This window comes from Myotis myotis, unplaced genomic scaffold, assembly GCF_014108235.1.
Source record: "Myotis myotis isolate mMyoMyo1 unplaced genomic scaffold, mMyoMyo1.p scaffold_m19_p_21, whole genome shotgun sequence".
Taxonomy (NCBI): domain Eukaryota; kingdom Metazoa; phylum Chordata; class Mammalia; order Chiroptera; family Vespertilionidae; genus Myotis; species Myotis myotis.
Window position 1 is genome coordinate 1,265,340 of NW_023416326.1, and position 19,711 is coordinate 1,285,050.

Sequence of the window (19,711 nt, forward strand, 5' to 3'; positions counted from 1 at the left end):
AGATAATGTAAGAAATAATTTTTAAAAAAACACACACACAGGGCCCTGGGTAGGGTGACGGTATTTATCAGTCTGCTCAGACCTTTTGGATATCAAAAGCCAAGGGAACAAAAGATGATTAAAGTGCAGAGAAGTAGCAAAAGAACTCACGGGACCTCTGAGAACTGGAGGAGAAGGGAAAAGGAGGTGTGTCCCCCAGAAACACGGGCGTAAAACCAAACAGGCCATGAACACCCATCACGCCCAGGCCCGAAGTAACGAAGAGCCACAGCGGGCACCGCGGGAGTGTCCCAGGCTGGTTCCCAGGGGACAGACGGGCACCCATCCTCCCCTCTGACACCCGGAAACACACATGGAAACTCACACACACAGTGTGAAACTCACACACCAACGTGCACGCACGCGCGCGCACACACACACACACACACACACACACTGGCTTTGCTCTTCCTTTTTCTCAACAAGACAGGAAGTCCTCAATACCCTTAACACAGGCGACCACACCCAGGGCGCCTCTGAGCACTTGTGCTGCTCATTAGTTGCTAGTTAAGATAGACAGACAGACAGACAGATAGATGATAGATAAGACAGATGATAACTAAATTCTCTATACCCTAGGTATTTTTAAAGTGCTTTTCCTATATCAAATCATTTCATCTTCACAACACTGCTACTTGACAGCTGGGGGATCGGAGAAACACAGAAGTTAACTAACTTCCCCGAGGAGGTGGAGCAGCTAAAGGGCAGAATTCGATTCAAGAGCAGCACTGGCCAACGTCAACATACCAGCACCCACGCATGTCATTCTGAGCTTTCTGATCCTCACATGTTGGAAAGTAAAGAGAAGGATTAAATGAATTCTTCCACATTTCTTTGTACCCGGTACATCCAAACTATTACGTCAACGTGCAACGAATGAAAAAAATGACGGACGCGACATTATTACGCGTTTTTATGCACACTGCGTTCTTAGAATCTGTCATCTAATTGCATGTGTACCAGTCACAGGTCACGACCTCAGTAGGCAGGTCTGGGGAGTGGCTGCCGTTGGGCACAAGGCGGTTCTACTGTCTGGACATTTTTGCTTTATGCTTGACATCGCTCCATGTCCAGCTTCAACATGGTGCACCTTGCTGATTGGGTGAGTGGGTTTTGCTTACGTCAATACCCTCAGCGCTAAATAATAACGCAAGTACATGGCCTATGTTGACTTCAGGAGTCTCTATGCACACGGGATGAGAAGTTCTGCCTGCGTTAGACGCGAATGGGAGCCTATTTTATGCAAATGAGCTCCACCCACTCCAGCCGGCCGTTCACCTCTGATCCTGAGCCTCGGTTCCACTCTGCAACATCCAGCCCCCTTCTCCCTCCGTCCCCCAAAACTTCCCGTGTCCTTCTGCTTGGCTGTGCAGCCCCTCCTGCCCCAGAACGTCTCCCAACCACCCCTCCTTTCTCGTGAGTTCCTAACCCAGCAATCTACTTGAGCTTCGGGGGGGGGCGGGGGTCATGCAGGCTCCCCGATATCTCTGAGCACCCTCCTGTACTAATGCTCTCTGATGTCCCCTGTGCTCAGCCGCTGCTTTGGCCAAAGGAAGAGGACATCTCAGGAGCTAAAGTCGCAGAACGGGGCGTGTCCCGGACGCCAGAAAGAGGGCACAGAGACAGGAACTGGCCCAGGGCAAAGGCTACGTGACACACTGCGTCTCTAGGTCATGTTCTTGGCACTGTCTCTCTGACACCTTACCTCCCTTTCACGGAGGTTTCCTGAACATTCTCCAGGGTCACCGGTGGGTAACTCAATCCTGTTCCTTCTTCCCTCTCCCATCCCATAGAGGAGGAAGTAGGCTAAAGGAGCGTTTGGGGCAGCCCTAGAAAATTTAAAATAGCCCAGCAAAGGGCAGCCTGTGTGGGGGTGAGGGGGTGGAGGGGGGAAGAGCAGAAGAAAGAGGAACACCACCCCCTCCTTGCCTCCCTGACAAGAGTTTCTAGTAAGAGAAGTTATGGGCGGATGGTGTGCAAAGCAGTCTCGGTTCTCTATGCAATGAGCTGGGAAACACCCTCTGCCCCCAATCTGGTGATGTGCTAAGTCCTCCGGGAGCCATTGTTACCCCCACCAGGCACACAGGGTCCTCCAAGGACAGCCTCAGCCACACCTCATCCACGTCCCAGCACTTGGGAGCCTCAATCCCATTTCCCCTCAAGAAATCACCTGGGAGGGATTCCATCTCGAGCTCCCTCGCCGATTCCCTGGACAGGGTGGCCAACGGGCAGGAGAATCTAAGCCCGGGGGGCTGGCGCCGATGGAGGAAGAGGGGCCAACGCTGTGGTTCTCCTCCCGGGCTGCCATGAAGGACGGATAACGTGGTGTCGTGGTCCATCTGGACCAACGGGGTGTTTGATACCCTTCAGGGGCTCCATGAGGACGTCCTGCAGACCATGACTTTAGACGGGGGAGTGTTGGCCCCGGAGAAAGAGACGACACGGTTCAGAGCGGAGCTAGACGAGTCCCTGCAATCCCTGGTGTGTGTGGAAGTCGAGTAGGCTACCTACTGCTTGGACGTGTGGCCTCTGCGTTGTCCAACGGCCAACGATAACAGCCAACATTTCCTGAGCGCGGACTACAGGACATGCCTTTCTCAGACTTGATCCAACTTCATCTTCTTAGATGCTCACGACACAGGGACTCTTCCGTCCACACACAGCACTGTATGGATGAGGCGAAGTAACTTGCCCGGGGTCTCCCGACTTATCAGTCCCTACGCTCAACCTTCTATCACAGTTGCTTCTCTAAGGACCCACGTGGAGGGCAGGAACGGGAGCCTGACTCAGGTCACCACAGCTCAGGCCTTGGGTACCCGGTGCTGAAGCCTCACAGGCGGGTCCCCTCACCAGCACCAAACCAAAGGGAGCAGGACGTTGTGACCTCCGTCGGGAAAACGAAAGTGGAAGTTGAAGGGTCTCCTCTATTCCTGGGAGTGGACCATGGCAGAAGCCATCTGGCAAAGAATTTGCATCATTTCACCATAGCTAGGTCTACATTATTATTTTTTAATGTATTTGCATTGACTTCAGAGAGGAAGGGGGAGAGAGAGAGAGAGAAACATCGACGAGGGGAGAGAATCATGGATCGGCCGCCTCCTGCACGCCCCACCCTGGGGATCGAGCCTGAAACCCAGGCATGTGCCCTGACCGGGAATCGAACCGTGACCTCCTGGTTCATAGGTCAACACTCAACCACTGGGCCACACCGGCCGGGGGTGACAGTTTGAAACAGAGCAGCACCCGCTCAGATTTCTCACAGTTGTACTTCATCTTTATCCTCAGAGGGCTAGCCGGTCTGGCTCAGTGGGTAGAGCGTCAGCCTGCGGACTGAAGGGTCCCAGGTTCGATTCCGGTCAAGGGCATGTCCCTGGGTTGCGGGCACATCCCCAGTAGGGGGTGTGCAGGAGGCAGCTGGTCAATGTTTCTCTCTCATCGATGTTTCTAGCTCTCTATCGCTCTCCCTTCCTCTCTGTAAAAAATCAATAAAATATATTAAAAAAATAAAAAAAGGTTGGAGTTCATGGTTTTAAAATACCTACAAGTTTCGGGCCTGGGGGAAAACAGGAATGAATCTCCTGTGATTCCAGCTATGATCCGGGTCCAAGGGCTACACCAACATGGGCAAAAGAGGAAGGTGCATGGCAGTGCACCGAGCAGAGGTGATGACGGCATAAGAGGAAGTCTGAGTAGAAACGAAACTTCAAAAAAGAGAAACCAAAAAATATATATATATGCTCACGGAGCACTGGCTAACTTTTAATTATAGCTATTCAAAACATTCAACGTTCGATTTCTTCTCTTTTTTTCCAAGTTAAGAACAAGAATACATCAGAGGCATTCCTGTGTGATCCTCTACCATCGAACCAGCGGACTTTTTCCAACGGGCACCGATTTTGTCTTTAAGATTTTGTCGTTTTCATTAACTATTTTTTTTTTTTTTTTTTTTTTTTGCATTTTGCAGGAATAAAACAAGGAAACAGATGAGCATTTAGGAAAGAGACACAGAGATCAGGGGCCAGATACACACTATGCTGATTCGGACACTTCCTGTTTTACAAAGTGACTGTGAGTAATACGTCCATTTCTCTATTCCATCCAACAAACACATCCCTTCTAACCCTTAAGAATCTTTACAAAGACGTACAACTGAAGACTCAGTTCATCATTGAAAATTATAATGATCACCTCATATTATTATAGATTTTTTAAAAATATGTAATATTTTGAAATATATTTTCATTATTATTTTTAATATCTTTTTATTGATTTCAGACAGGGGGAGAGAGAGAGAGAGAGAAACATCAGTGATGAGAGAGCATCATTGATCAGCTGCCTCTTGCATGCCTCCTACTGGGGATCGAGCCCACAACCCGGGCATGTGCCCTTGACTGGAATCGAACTCGGGACCCTTCAGTCCACAGGCCGATGCTCTATCCACTGAGCCATTCCAACCAGGGCTATGTATATATTTTTACATGTACCAATCGAGGCCCAAGACGGGCTGCACTTGAGCCTGAAGAACCTCTCTCCCCTTCACATTCACATCCGCTCTCACGAGTTAGAATGTGTGTTTACCGAAAGCCGTCTGCTCCAGCTCTACCAAGGATTGTAGAGGCCCGATAAAAATTTACATTTTCCCAGCGGACTCGATGGGAAGGTAAAAAGGAAGGAAGGTGGTTCTTTTGGACAGATTTGCTAGGGGCGATGCGCCCTTAATGGTGGGAGACGTTACTTGGTAAAAAGGAAGGAAGGTGGTTCTTTTGGACAGATTTGCTAGGGGCGATGCACCCTTAATGGTGGGAGACGTTACTTTCACACCCACCCGCCGATGCAGAGAGACTGAAGCTGGGTTTTAGGGGCGAGGCCACAGAGAAGTCGTTTTGGGAATCGACAATCTGTGAAACTCTAATATCCTGATCATTTCGGCGGGGCGGGGAGTCTTGGCCGTAAGTCAAAAGCTTCGCTTTTCATGCCGAAGAGAACTTTTATTTTTTCATTTTTTAAAAATATATTTTTATTGATTTCAGAGAGGAAGGGAGAGAGAGAGAGAAACATCAATGATGAGAGAGAATCATTGATCGGCTGCCTCCTGCACACCCCCAACTGGGGATTGAGCCCACAACCCAGGCATGCGCCCTGACCAGAATCGAACCTGGGACCCTTTGGTCTACAGTCTGACGCTCTACCCACTGAGCCAAACCAGCTGGAGCCGAAGAAAACTTTTAGAGACGTGGATAAGATGTCTGATGATTCTCCCCTGTGATCAACTAGCTCATTTGTCTGCTCACCACTGGACCACATGCCCTGTCTCAGAACGAGACCCAAGGCCAACACCGGGTAACGCCATTTCAGTGGAACCGCGAACCTACAGCTCTGATTCCCCGATTGCTGATCCCGTCCCCACCCTGATGGCTCCCTGGGACTGGGACACACAGCACCGCCAGTGCACAGGGCCATCCTTAGCCCTCACCCCCTCCCCGGCAGCTCCTTCCCGGCCCCTGACGTCTGGGGAGGAGAGGGAACAGCCCCCTGGCCCCTCACTGTGCACGAGCCGGATGCCCCTCGGAGACCAAGCTCAGTCACTATGTCCCAGGCATCACTGAGTCACTCAAAACCAAGAAAACGCCCTCCCCCTAGAACCGCCCAGACGAGGACCAAAGAAAGGCCCTGTCCTCCGGAGAAGAGCCCGCGGCAGGTCCCTCTGTCTGGGAAGAAGAGCCGTGAGGACCCTCCTTCTCAGGAGACTCAGCACCTCCATCACACACGGCCCTGTCCCCTGAGGTCCCTAAGAATGACAGCTCCAGCTCCCTCAGGTCCACCCACCTGACTTGTTTTTCTGGATTCCACCCTTGGGCTCCCCTTAGGGCCCGGCTCTCCCTCCGGCCCCAGCCGGCCACCAGGGAACAAAGAGCGAGTTTACAGCTCCAGCTGTTGACACCACAAGCAGAGGGGCTGGTGATTTCCAGCCGGATAAGCCGCCCCGTCCATTCCCTTCCCGGAATCCACAGAGGCCGCCCGACTCGACACCGCCATGGCCAGCCAGTCCCAGGGCATCCACCAGCTCCTGCAGGCCGAGAAGAGGGCCAAGGACAAGCTGGAGGAGGCCAAGAAGAGTAAGTCCCCCTCTGCCTGCCCGGGAGGGAGGTGGCACCAGTGGGCACGGGGGGCCGTCGGGTGGGCATGGGCCTCAGCTGCAGGTCAACTCGGTGCCCAGCCCTCTTCCTGTGACACCATGGCCCCAGGGCTCTCATGGGGACAAAGGTCTCTCACCCAGATCTTCCTGAGAGGCTGTGAAATGCTCACGGACAGACGTGGAAGTTACAGAGGCCTGGGCTTCCCCGTCTCTGCAACTTCCTGAGGGCCCCACGCGTGTCGCAATCCTGTGAAAGGCGTGAGAGAGAGAGGACTTGCAGATGGAAGTCTGCAGCTTGCAGAGGACACTCCGGGGCGGGGGACCGACCCGCCCTCAGCGCCCTGCCCGTTTCTGTAAAATTATGATAATGCAGCTCAGGGCTCTCTCTTGTGCTTCTCTGGATGCCTTTGAATTTCCGATGTTTCATAATATTTCCATTTTATTCTCTGTTTCTTTTCCTTTTTTTAATCCTCACCCGAGGATATTTTTCCATCGAAATTTAGAGAGTCGGAGGGAGAGAGACAGAGGGAGAGAAACGTCCATGTGAGAGAGACACATGGATTGTGGATGCCTCCTGCACGCGCCCCGACCAGGGCCCCGGGCTGGGGAGGAGCCTGCAACCGAGGTACATGCCCTTGACCCGAATGGAACCCGGGACCCTTCGGTCCACAGGCCGGCGCTCTATCCACTGAGCCATACCGGCCAGGGTGTAGTCTCATTTTCTCTAACTTTCTGTTGACTGGGCCATGCATCTAGGAACTTGCCCATAGAACCTTCTCAGTCAATTTCAACCCCTTTCCTGGTCACTTTCGTAGCCATGAATTAGGGACCACTATTATTCCCACTCTGTGGAGGGGGAGACTGAGGGGTCATCATTTGAAAAAGGCCATAATTCTAAAAATTAGACAAGAGTGTGCCGGGCACTATGGGTAATGCGTGTCTCATTGAATCCTCACATGAACAAAAGGGGAAAGGGAAGCCTAGAGATTTTATTGCCCAAGTCCTCCAGACAGGAAGTGGTAGAGGCAGGGCCTGGGTGGGGTCCCGCTTCCAGGCCAAGATCCCAACCACCACGCTCCCCAAAATGCCCATCACCTCTGCCATGAGGAAACCCCACGTCACGAGTCTGCACCTCGAATGCAGGCCGCGTGGGCCGACGCCGTGTTCTCCCCACGCTCCCGTTTCCAATCATCACTTGATCTATAGTCACTGGTGTCGCCCTGGCCGGTGTGGCTCAGTGGATAGAGCGTCAGCCTGTGGACTGAAAGGTCCCAGGTTCAGTTCTGGTCCAGGGCCCATGCCTGGGTTGTGGGCTCGATCCCCAGTGCAGGGGGTACAGGAGGCAGCCGATCCATGGTTCTCTCTCATCATTGGTGTTTCTATCTCTCTCTCCCTCTCCCTTCCTCTCTGACATCAATAAAAATATTTAAATTCACGGTCCAGCCAGAGAGGCCACGCCTTACACTGTGGCTGTTGTCACTCTTTGGGTGCGTGGGGTGACAGGGGCAAAGAGGACCCCGTAGAGTGAGCGGTAGTGTCCGGAACGGGAGGTGGGACAGTAGTCACCACGCCAACAGGCGGGCAGTAGGGGTCACATTCAGTTCACTGGGGTTCGAACCTCAGGTAACCATTTCCCTTTCTTTTTTAAAAAATATATATTTATTGATTTCAGAGAGGAAGGGAGAGGGACAGAGAGATAGAAACATCTATGATGAGAGAGAATCATGGATCAGCTGCCTCCTGCACGCCCCCAACTGGGGATCGAACCCACAACCCCGGGCATGTGCCCTTGACTGGAATCAAACTTGGGACCCTTCGGTCCACAGGCTGATGCTCTATCCACTGAGCCACACCAGCCAGGGCCATTTTCCTTTCTTAAGACGAATGGATTACCTGAACACTCAGCATGGTGGGTGCCAACCACACAAGCCAAGAGTCCCTGGCGTGAGGCCTGTTAGAGGAGGAAAGGAAGGAGGAAGATATGGAGACGAACTGGCCTGCTCGGCCATTTATGTTTCTGCAAAACAAACTATGCAAACGATCGCAGGACGCAGAGCAGCCCGGCCCCTTCTGGGTGGCGAAGGGGGAGAAACTCCCTCCCCCTTTATTCAAATGTCCTGGCCACGTTGGAAACACCCAAGACAGAACAACTGGTTTGAAGAGGCGACCACGGGTGCTAACCTCGCTTCCTCAGGACGGAAGGAATAAAAGGGCAATCGAGGCAAACAGGGGCCTAGGAGTAATCCGGGAGCCCCTCCCTAACCAGTATCACCAGGTGACTCAGGTGGTTTGACCAGTTATTTCTCCCTTTTCCCAGTCACGGGAGGAGAAAGGGGCTATGAACCACCCACGTTGTTCGGAAGCTCAGAACAGTCTGGGCCAGTGGTCGGCAAACTCATTCGTCAACAGAGCCAAATACCAACAGTACAACGACTGAAATTTCTTTTGAGAGCCAAGTTTTTTAAACTTAAACTATACAGGTAGGTACATTGTTATTCACTTAATCAGGGTCCTCCTAAGGCTTAGGAAGAGCCACACCCAAGGGGCCAAAGAGCCGCCTGTGGCTCACGAGCCGCAGTTTGCCGACCACGGGGACCCCGGCCTCAGCTTCCACAACGCAGATAAAAGCCACACATCATTGCCTTTCGCCAGCATTGGAAGGAACACGCTCTAGGATTAATGCACACATGTCCATCGTAGCTGCCCGCAGCTGTAAGGTACCTGGGTAATTTTTTTTTCTCCATCTCTGTTCATGAATATTCAACCAGATACCCCACCAGCCATAGAACACACTCCGGAAAAATATTTTGACTTTCAACAACTCACCTCCGTGCTCCGTGTCCCAGGGAATGTCCGTCAGTCTGTCGGTCTGTCTGTCCCCGGCTCCGACCAGGGCGGGCCGGGAGCCAGCCGCTATCTGACATAGGGATCAGTGGTAGGAGCTTATAGTGACAACTCCACTGACCTCGCCCATCATATGACTTCTCCAAGGTCCCCAGGCGAAAACAAGCCTTACTTTCCCTACCTGGGGTTGTGTGAGCATCTCTCCTGTTTCACTCCTTTGTCTTTCATTCCCTCCTTTAATTTTGGGGGGCGGGGGGGCTATTTTCCAACCACGGTGAGCTGTATACAGATGACAAAGTCTAGGCTCTTCCCTCAAGAATTTTCCAGGGAGATAAGTGTATAGATGAGAACGGGGAAGAGAGAGAGAGAGAGGGAGAAAGAATGTCATGGGAGGGTCAGATAGCCATCGCTTCTATAGCCCCAGAGGTTTCACTGTGTTGTTTTTTCCCCATAAAGAAATTCATTTGAAATCTGACAGGTAAGAAGGCCAAACAGAGACTCGGAATGAAAACCCGTGAACGAGGATGTGAGCACCATTTAGAAGGTCTAAGATCCTTTTTCTTTTTTGTTCTTCCTCACCTGAGGACATTTTTCCCATTGCTTTTTTAGAGAGAATAGAAGGGAGGGAGGGAGTGGGGGAGACAGAGAGAGAGAGAGAGAGAGAGAGAGAGAGAGAGAGAGAGACATCAGTGTGAGAGAGACACGTCGATTGGTTGCCTCCTGCATGCACCCGGACCCGGGGCCAGGAATCGATCCTGCAACCCAGGTACATGCCCTTGACCAGAAGCCAACCTGAGACCCTTTATAGTAGACTCCTGAATATGTGTGTGTGTGTGTGTGTGTGTGTGTATTTTTCTTTCTTTTTTTTACTTTAAAAAAGTTCTTTATTGTTGAAAGTATTACATATGTCCCCCCTTCCCCCGCAATGACCTCTTCCAACCCCCCACCCCCACCCCCTGCCCCAGGCCTTCAGGGGTGAAGGCCTGAATATATCTTTAAAGAAGAAAGACAGAGACGGAGGGAGAGAGGGGGAGAGGAGAATACAAACAGATCCATGCACATGGTAATCATTTTAGAAAAATACGAGATTAATGAGGTGCCCGTGTTCATACAGCATGCTGCAAAAATAGGAATGCATTCCACGAAGGAGGCCACCTCAGATCTCCCGAGTCGCCGCCTAATACGGTGTGCGGTGTACATGCCTTGCCTTGAGGAATACAGACCCGATGGGGAATGGGCTGCTACTGACTCTCAAGACAGTCACGAGCCACTGAGAGAGACAACTTGGGGGGGTGGGGGTGGGGGGTGGGGGGGAGAAGGTGGGAGTGGACTCTAAGCAGGTTGAAAAGCTGGGGGTGAGGCCACAGAGTACAAAAAGCGTTGGCTTTTTCTTTTTTTAATGTTTCTTTATATTAACGTAAGTTTCTTTGTAGATGTTATTTAGTGTCTCAGACCTTCCATCTTTTCTTTGCGTAAAATGAACCCACAGCCAAGGCATTTCGAGGATCAGAAAACTGTATCTGAGATAGTAGATTACAGACTAAATAGTTGGGTTTTCTTTAGTCCTCCCCCGAGGATATTTTTTTCCATTGATTTTTAGAGAGAGTGTTAGGGAGGAGGTGGGAGAGAGAAACATTGATGTGAGAGAGACACATCGATTGGTTGCCGGCCACGCGTGCCCCGACCAGGGCCGGGGATCGAACCTGTAGCCCAGGTACGACGTGCCCTTGATTGGGAACCCCTGAGGCAAGCCGGCCAGGGCAACAGTCATGTTTAATATTTAAACTACTTACTTGTATATTATTATAAGCAATAGCAGTGGGAGACTGGAGTAGAACACTCTAGTTTCATTCTTTTTTTTCTTTTTTTTAACAACTGCTGCCAGTTCTGAGTCAACTTTTCCTGTAACCAGAGAGACCTGGCCTGTTCCAGTAAGATGACTGGAAACGCCCAGAAACCTGCCCGGCCGGTGTGGCTCAGTGGCTGAGCATCGACCTAGGAACCAGGAGGTCACGGTCTGCTCCCTGATCCGGGCCCATGCCCGGGTTGTGGGCTCCATCCCCAGGGTGGGGCGTGCAGGAGGCAGCCGGTCCATGATTCTCTCTCATCATGGATGTTTCTCTCTCTCTCCCTCTCTGAAATCAATAAATTTTTTTTTTTTAAAAAAGAAAAGCTCAGATATTTGCTTTTATTCCCTGATTGTGGACTACATTATATGCTCAGCTGCCAAACAGCTTACCATCTAGTTGACTTTATTTATTTTATTTATTATTTTCTTAAAATACATTTTTATTGATGTCAGAGAGGAGGGGGGAGGGAGAGAGAGAGAGAGAGAAACATCCATGATGAGAGAGAATCATGGACCGGCTGCCTCCTGCACGCCCCACACTGGGGGTCAAGCTCACAACCCGGGCCTGTGCCCCGACCGGGAATCGAACTGGTGACCTCCTGGTTCCCAGGTCGACACTCAACCGCGGAGCCACGCAGATCACACACTGGCTGTTACAGGAAGACAATTCCTTTCTCGCGGGTCTCCAGGACGCCAGCCACGCATACTTTTTTTTTTCCTCTTTTTTTTTTTAAATCAGCTAATTGCCTATTTGTTCCCGAATATGCACTTTCTTCCGAATGATTTCCACCAGCCCCTGGATTTAATCAACCCCGCGCCGCGCAAGTGCACGCCGGGCTCAGGAAGACGTGCCTTTTAACAAACTCGTAAACCAGAAGTGGTTCTGTGAGAACTCGGCGGCCCTGTCTTCTGAGGTTTGTGGGCCTATAAATACCCCTCCTTCCTTCACGGCCCACAGACAAGGGGGCGACTCCAGAGCATTACTGGGCTTTCATTTCTCCGAGGGGGTCACCGTAAAATAACCACCACAGACATTTCCACCGGCCAATAAATGCCCTTTGGTTATATTCCACCCAGGAGCTACAGAAAACCCCGTACGGTATATATACATTTTTTTTTTTTTTTTTTTAATAAGAAAAGTGCAGCCCTAACCGGTTTGCTCAGTGGCTAGAGCGTCAGCCCTCGGACTGAAGGGTCCCAGGTTCGATTCCGGTCAAGGGCATGTACCTTGGCTGCGGGCACATCCCCAGTAGGAGATGTGCAGGAGGCAGCTGATGGATGTTCCTCTCTCATCGACGTTTCTAACTCTCTATCCTTCTCCCTTCCGCTCTGTAAAAATCTATTTTAAAATATTTTTTTAAAAAAAGAAAGAAAAGTGCAAGGAAAAGAGAAGCCACGGAAAGACCCGAGAAGGCGGTGAATGAGATAAAGTGGCTCCGGTTCCTGCCGACGTGTCGCCTTCCCCAGCGTTTGCCGTTAGAGAGAAGCGCAGCGCGCTCCCTGAACGGGGCCGGCTTTGTCATAATATTTAACAGCACCGAGAAAGGTCTTGTTTGTTTTCTCCTGCGAGTTAGAACAGAATCAACAGGGCGCTTAGGAGCAGGTAGAAACCGCCCAACGCCTGAGTCCTATTTAAAGCCTGTGCTGGCCCGGCTGGCGTGGCTCAGTGGTTGACCTGAGAACCAGGCGGTCCCCGGTTCGATTCCCGGTCAGGCCACGTGCCTGGGGTGCGGGCTTGATTCCCAGCAGGGGACGTGCAGGAGGCGGCCGATCCATGATTCTCTCTCATCATGGATGCTTCTATCTCTCTCTCCCTCTCCTTTCTTCTCTTTTTTTAAAAAAAAAAAAAAATGGAGGAGTGGGGGCAGCGGGGAGAGGTCAATGGGGGGGAAAGGAGAGTTATGTAATACTTTACACAATAAAGAATTCAAATTTTTGCCCTAACCAGTGTGGCTCAGTGGATAGAGCGTCGGCCTGCGGACTGAAGGGTCCCAGGTTCGATTCCGGTCAAGGGCATGTACCTTGGTTGTGGGCACATCCCCAGTGGAGGGTGTGCAGGAGGCAGCTGATCGATGTTTCTCTCTCATCGATGTTTCTAACTCTCCATCCCTCTCCCTTCCTCTCTGTAAAAAATCAATAAAATATATATATTTTTAAAAGAATTAAATTTTTTTTTTTAAAAAAGGAAAAACCTTCAAAAATAAAATCAAAAGCTATGATGCATGAGATAGCCCCGTTTTCTAAACCAAACATCAGAACGTTTGGCCTGATGAAGCTATAAGATCTTGTAGGAACTTGTTGACCAAATATTGGAGTGTCACACCTAAAATCTGACCCCTGCTGGTCACCCCATGTGTGGCACAGATGGTATTGAGAAAGAACAGAACTCCTTCTGTTTTTCATGCTTAAGAAGAAAGAGGTCTAATTAAAAAAAAAAAAAATATATATATATATATATATATATATTATTGATTTCAGAGAGGAAGGGAGAGAGAGAAACATCAATGATGAGAGAGCATCACTGATCGGCTGCCTCCTGCACGCCCCACACTGGGGATCGAGCCTACAACCCGGGCCTGTGCCCTGACCGGGAATCGAACCCTGACCTCCTGGGTCATAGGTCAACGCTCAACCACTGAGCCACGCCGGCCGGGCCCTCCATGAATCTTTAGTCCATACATTACACCGTGATCGGAAAGCGGCTCACAGCTCGCAGGGAGAGAAGTGGAAAAGCCATCTCCACTCCAACGCCACAAGGATTCATAAAAACAGAGCCCTAGGAAGCCGGGCTTGGGGGTCCCAGGTGAACGCTGGTGGACATTGGCTCCTCGGCTACGTATTCAGGGAACAGTCCACTGGGTTCCAGCTCTGCACAGCATCGCCCGCCCTGGCCAAGGGGGTCCACCCACGCTCACGAGGAGAGAGAAACGGTGTGAAACGGGCAGAAGGAGGAAGGCATGTCCCTGAAGCAGAAAGACCATCGATTCGGGGGGCGGGGAGGGGACACGCATTTTCATACAGTTCAGCCGTTCTTTAAGGTTTTAATGATCCCAGCGTGTTGGTACCTAACCCCCGAGGGCGGTAGTGAGGGGAAGGGGGGCACAGCAGCAATTAATAGGAGTCTATAACCCACCCCCCCAAACTTCCTCCCGCTGCCCCAACCGTCACGTGCCTGGCTAATGATCCCCAGGCCATGGCGGCTGTCTGCGTGGCCGGCGAGCTGGCTTCAGGCTTACACCTTCGCCCTTCATAAAAGCAGAGCGCGCTCCCTAAGTACACTCCCCGCCATCAGACAATCGCTTTACAACCACTTTCAAGTCCCCCATCAAGAAGGCTACTAGAAAAAAAAAAAAATATATATATATATATATACATGTATATATATATGTATATGTATATGTATGTGTATGTGTATGTGAATGTGTATGTGTATGTGAATGTGTATATAAATACTTTGATGTGCTGGGAGGCTTGCTTAATCAGACATTCTAGAGGGGAAGAATGGCCAGGAAAAAAAAAAAATCTCAATAAAAAGCTTTTAAAAGCCGTTAGTGGGTTTGATGGAGTCTGAGCTGCCTGTCTGGGGCCGCTGGAGGCCTGCCAGTGGCAATGGGGTCCAGCCGCCGGGGCCGGTGGACGCCTGGCCGGGGACCAGGACAGAAAACCGGACCAAATAATATCTTTCCGGGGAAGTGACAGCCGAAATCTGTCCTGTGGCTGTAACTGCTGTGAGGAGGGGGGCGGAGGGGGAGAGAATATATTTAAACGTGTTTGCGGGAAAGAGCGTAGTCATGCCCACGTTCTAAAGAATCCAATTGGAAAAAAAATAGGTGTTTTTAATATCGCTGTTTTGTTTGTTTTTTTATGTATTTTTATTAACTTCAGAGAAAAGGGGAGAGGAAGAGAGAGAGAGAAACATCCATGATGGGAGAGAATCATGGATCGGCTGCCTCCTGCACGCCCCCCACTGGGGATGGAGCCCGCAACCCGGGCCTGTGCCCTGACTGGGAATCGAACCCTGCCCTCCTGGTTCCTAGGTCGACGCTCAACCACTGAGCCACATCAGCCGGGCTAATAGAGTTTTTAGTGAAGTTTGCATTCTAGAGAAACGTCATAAAAAAAAATAATAATAATCCAGCCCTGACCGGTTTGGCTCAGTGGATAGAGCGTCGGCCTGCGGACTGAAGGGTCCCGGGTTTGATTCCCGGCAAGGGCATGTACCTGGGTTGCGGGCACATCCCCAGTAGGGGGTGTGCGGGAGGCAGCTGATCGATGTTTCTAGCTCTCTATCCCTCTCCCTTCCTCTCTGTAAAAAGTCAATAAAATATATATTTAAAAAATAAAAAAAATAAAAAATAACCCAGACCACCCCTGGAATGTTTAAAAATCAAGCTCGAAATGCCACGTGTCTGACAAAGAAATATCATGGCCTCTACGCACTCTTGGTTTCCAGGAAAAGCCAAGCGCATACGGCAAGCGAAGGAGGAGGCCATGGTGGAGGTGGACCAGTACAGGATGCAGAAGGATAAGGAGTTTCGCGCAAAACAGGCGAAGGTGAGCCCGTCGGCGCTGGGGATCCCAGAGGCACATATGCGTCAGCTGTAACGCAGACCGCACCCCCGGGTGAGCAGATGCAGACCAGCCAAGGCTGAGTGCTAAACTAAATCTTACACTTGAGTGAACTTGGCCTCTTTATTCCAAGGCCTTTTGATTGGCCACCTCAAGTGTCAATCAACAGTTATCGTCTCCTACCTACACAGTACGTATTAAACATTACACTCTCAAATGCACACATTGAAGGGGTTCTTCCAAGGATGATTGCAAATAACACATTCTTTTTTCTTTTTGTTTAAATATATCTTCATTGATTTCAGAGAGGAAGGGAGAGGGAGAGATAGAAACATCAATGAGGAGAGAGAATCATGGACCGGCTGCCTCCTGCACACCCCCTATACTGGGGATCGAGCCCGAGACCCAGGCGTGTGCCCTTGACCAGAATCGAACCTGGGACCCTTCAGTCTGCAGGCCGATGCTCTAACCACTGAGCCAAACCAGCTAGGGCCAAATGACACATTCTTGACCAACATGTTTTCATAAGAGACATGCTTCAGAAAACTTTTTTTTTTTTACAACTATACGCGTTGACTGGTAGAATCAACAACAACTGCTCTACAATGTTGTAGAACGGGTTTGCGGGCCCAACTTCCATTAGCGAACTCAAGATTTACAGGTGACCAAGGTACTTGTGGTTGCAAATTGCTGAAAAGTCTGGTATTTCCTTAGGTTTTTCTGCCTCTGTCTTCCTCTCCCTTCCTCTCTGAAATCAATAAAAATAATTTAAAAAAGAAAAGAGAAAGGAAAATGCGATGACAACCCTTGTCGATGAACATGGGGTGACGATGCTGAACCCATTTGCTTTTCACTGGCCGAGGTCAGCTCTGGACGCAGCCGTGGCCTGCCGGGGACCCCTTCCTGGTTTGAGGAAAGTGTACCCGCCCCCCCTGGTGACCCTGGTGATCGTACCATCCCCGGAGGACATCCTGGCACATAAGCCGGGAGGTGCACACACCTCAGGGCCGTCGTCGTAGGGAAACGGGGCCGGAGCAGATTGAACTTGGGGAGCGCTCGGGGCGGACGCCGCGTGCAGGGCCCTGACTCTGTGTCGTCCCGCAGGCCATGGGCTCGCAGAGCAACCTGGTGGAGGAGATGGAGGCGCAGGCGCTGGAGAGGATCACAGAGCTGACGGGGAGCTACCGCCGCTGCCTGGAGGGCGTGCTGGCGCGGGTGCTGAGCCTGGTCTGCGACGTGAGGCCGGGGCTGCACCTGAACTACAGAGCCGCCCACTGAAGCCGGGACCACGGCTCCGTAAAGGGGTCTTGCAAGTCACCCGCTGGCTCCTGGCTTCCCGTCTTGTGGGATTTTTTAAAAAAATAATTTTACTGATTTTTACAGAGAGGAAGGGAGAGGGAACGAGAGATAGAAACACCAATAAATGATAATAATAAAGAACAGTGTGGTTACTGTTCCTATTGTTGAAAGGAACGAAGCCAGGTAAGCTGACTTAAGGGGAAACATGAGGGAGGAGGCGGTGGGGCGAGAAGAGCAGAAAATCGCCGTCATCGACGGGCACAGCAGGTCTGCACGGCGGCCGGGGCACGATCCTGTTTGTAAGGGGAGCTGCTTCTCATCCGGTGAGTGGGGTTCGGCGGAGCAGAGGCTGTGGGGGGCCCGTGTCTATCCTGTGAGCGCTCCCCGAGAACAGCACCTGTTAGCGTGTTAGCGCTGTTACGCACGTGCCGTCCATTAATGAGGGTCCGTGTGCCCCACAGAGAGACCCCGGGTGCAGCCCAGCGGAGCTCGCGGGGCACAGGTGGGGACCTCGCCAATATCTGGGAGGCCTGGCTCCCGGGAAATCATGGTTTGGACTCACAGTTCCGAGAGACGCTTTCCTAAGCAAAAAAAAAAAAAAAAATGCAAATATGTCCAAACACCCCCAGTAACACCGTGGGCTCCCGTCTACGCCAGAGGCACGTTCGTGCCCCACGGGGACACGCCGGGCTCAGGTGGCTCAGGGGTTGGGTGTCGACCTATGAACCAGGAGGTCACGGTTCGATTCCCGGTCGGGCCCGTACCTCGGCCGCAGGCTCCATCCCCAGGCCGTCTTCAGACGCAAGCAGGTGGCAACCAAATGATGTGTCTCTCCCTCATCGATGTTTCTGTGTGTCTCCCCCTTCCTCTCTCTCTCTCTCTCTCTCTCTCTCTCTCTCAAAATCAATGAAATAAAATACCCTCCGGTGGGATTAACACATAACAGAATTTTAAGTAAATAAATAATAAAGGTGGGATGTCCACCCTTGGTCTTGGGCGCTGCCCTTTCGCTGCATTTGTGGGTTCACTTCCCGCTGATCCTCAGAAGAGTGGAGGGACATGCGTGTTTCTGCCTCCGTCCCGGGGGGACCCTTTTCCACGCTGAACTTTAAGGGGGGATTTCTCAGGCCAGGATGCGTGCCAAGACGTCGCTCCCCGATACGTGGGGACCAAACTCCCAACCCAGAAAACGCTGGCCAGACACAGCCCAGCCCCGCGCCCTGCTCCCCCCCTCCCCCCCCCCCATGGGCGCCGGCCATCCCGTCTCCGAACACGAGATGGCGCTGTGCACTCGCTGAACTTGGAACCCACCCAGCCCGGCCCAGCATTTGAAAAGAGAAAAAAGAGAGAAGATGCGAATTTTTCCTTCGTGGGTTTGCCGGCCTGACACGGATCCTTAAGGAAATGCATGTGAATGATGTAACAGTTATTTCATTAAGTTTCGGGGGGATGGGGGGGACGCATCCTTGATTTGACCAGGGAAATGGGGACTTTCTTACAAACAGGAAACCTTCCAATTAGCAGGCGAAGGCTATTCAGAGAAAGAAGTCGGACGCCCTGGCTGGCGGGCTTGCCTGGCTTTGGACGGACGATGATCTCCTTGGCTACGTGAGGGCCCGGGGAGCCTGTGCGTGTGTGTGCGTGTGTGTGTGTGTGTGTGTGTGTGTGTCTCTGCCGCAGGTTTTATGTGACAAAGGGGACGTCTGAGCTGGCTGGGTGCTTTGTAGTCTGGCTGGTGAGGCGGGTGCGCCAGGGCAGGTGCTAATGAGGCCGAGGTCACCCCGATTCCATTCCTGCCGGAAGGTGCGTTCCACTCACAGAGCCCAAGGCCGCTCCTTGGCTCCACGGTGACTTTGACTCTGACCAGCCCCTCCCACACACCAACGCCGGGTCTTCAGAGACTCCCACGCACGGGAGGGCCCGTGGTCGGAATAAACACATCATTACGGGGAGATGGAAACCGCGCCGAGGGGTCCCCTGTGAACAGCAGACGGGCACGGTCGCTCTCTAGGAAAGAGGGGGTGTACCACCAGCGCGGCTGACCGGCCAGTGCCGTTCCCATCTGCTCGTTGGGGTATATTGTTCATCTGTTGTAGATGCCGGGCAGGGAGCTGATCCCCGGGGAGAAGGGCCTAAGGGAGGGCCCGTATCGGGACTTCCCAGTCTCACTAGGAAGATCAAGGGGCAAACAGATATCGGATAACGTAGCACTTGACATCCCCGACGTAGACATCAACTGCCAAGGAAGCGGGAAGAAGGTCCAGCCCCCAGGCGGTCACCGGTGCCCGATCCCAAAGGATTCACCGGCATCCGACGGCGAGACGTGGACAGGCCTTCGGGGAGGACGGGTGGGGGGACGGGGAGGTGTCTGAGATTTGGGAGCATCCCCTGCGCCTAGGATTTGGGGTCTCAAGGGCGTCAGACAAGCTGTGCCCAAGGCAACTGGTCGATGTGCCTCTCTCACCTGAACGTTTCTCTCTCTCTTTCCTTCTCCCTCCCTTCCACTCTCTCTAAAAATCGATGGGAAAAAAATATCCTCAGGTAAGGATTAACAACAATAAAATGTTTCCGTTAAGAGATGGAGACAGCCCTGACTGGTGTGCCTCAGTGGATAGAGCGTCGGCCTGCGGACTGAAGGGTCCCGGGTTCGATTCCAGTCAAGGGCATGTACCTGGGTTGCGGGCACAACCCCAGTAGGGGGTGTGCAGGAGGCAGCTGATCGATGTTTCTAACTCTCTATCCCTCTCCCTTCCTCTCTATAAAAAATCAATAAAATATATATTTTTAAAAAGAGATGGAGACAACTAAGGATTTGACACAGAAACAGAAATGACTCTGTAAGTGAGGTTTATTAGTTAGTTGCCCAGATCTTTTCCTTCTGTGTCTATCCTTTAATCATATGATATTGGTCCTGTTTCCTAAACATCCACCAACATGCTTGAATAGGACTTTAGTTTTAATTGGAAATTACGTTG

General features: G+C 51.6%; 1 protein-coding gene across 1 annotated transcript; it reads left to right on the forward strand.

Moving 5' to 3' along the window:
* Positions 1 to 6,023: 6,023 nt before the first annotated feature.
* On the forward strand, positions 6,024 to 16,874 carry ATP6V1G3 (ATPase H+ transporting V1 subunit G3). Its single transcript, XM_036354695.1, has 3 exons — positions 6,024 to 6,155; positions 15,322 to 15,422; positions 16,542 to 16,874. The coding sequence occupies exons 1-3, from the start codon at positions 6,074 to 6,076 to the stop codon at positions 16,713 to 16,715; spliced, it is 357 nt and encodes a 118-aa protein (XP_036210588.1). The 5' UTR covers positions 6,024 to 6,073; the 3' UTR covers positions 16,716 to 16,874.
* The last annotated feature ends 2,837 nt before the right edge of the window (positions 16,875 to 19,711 follow it).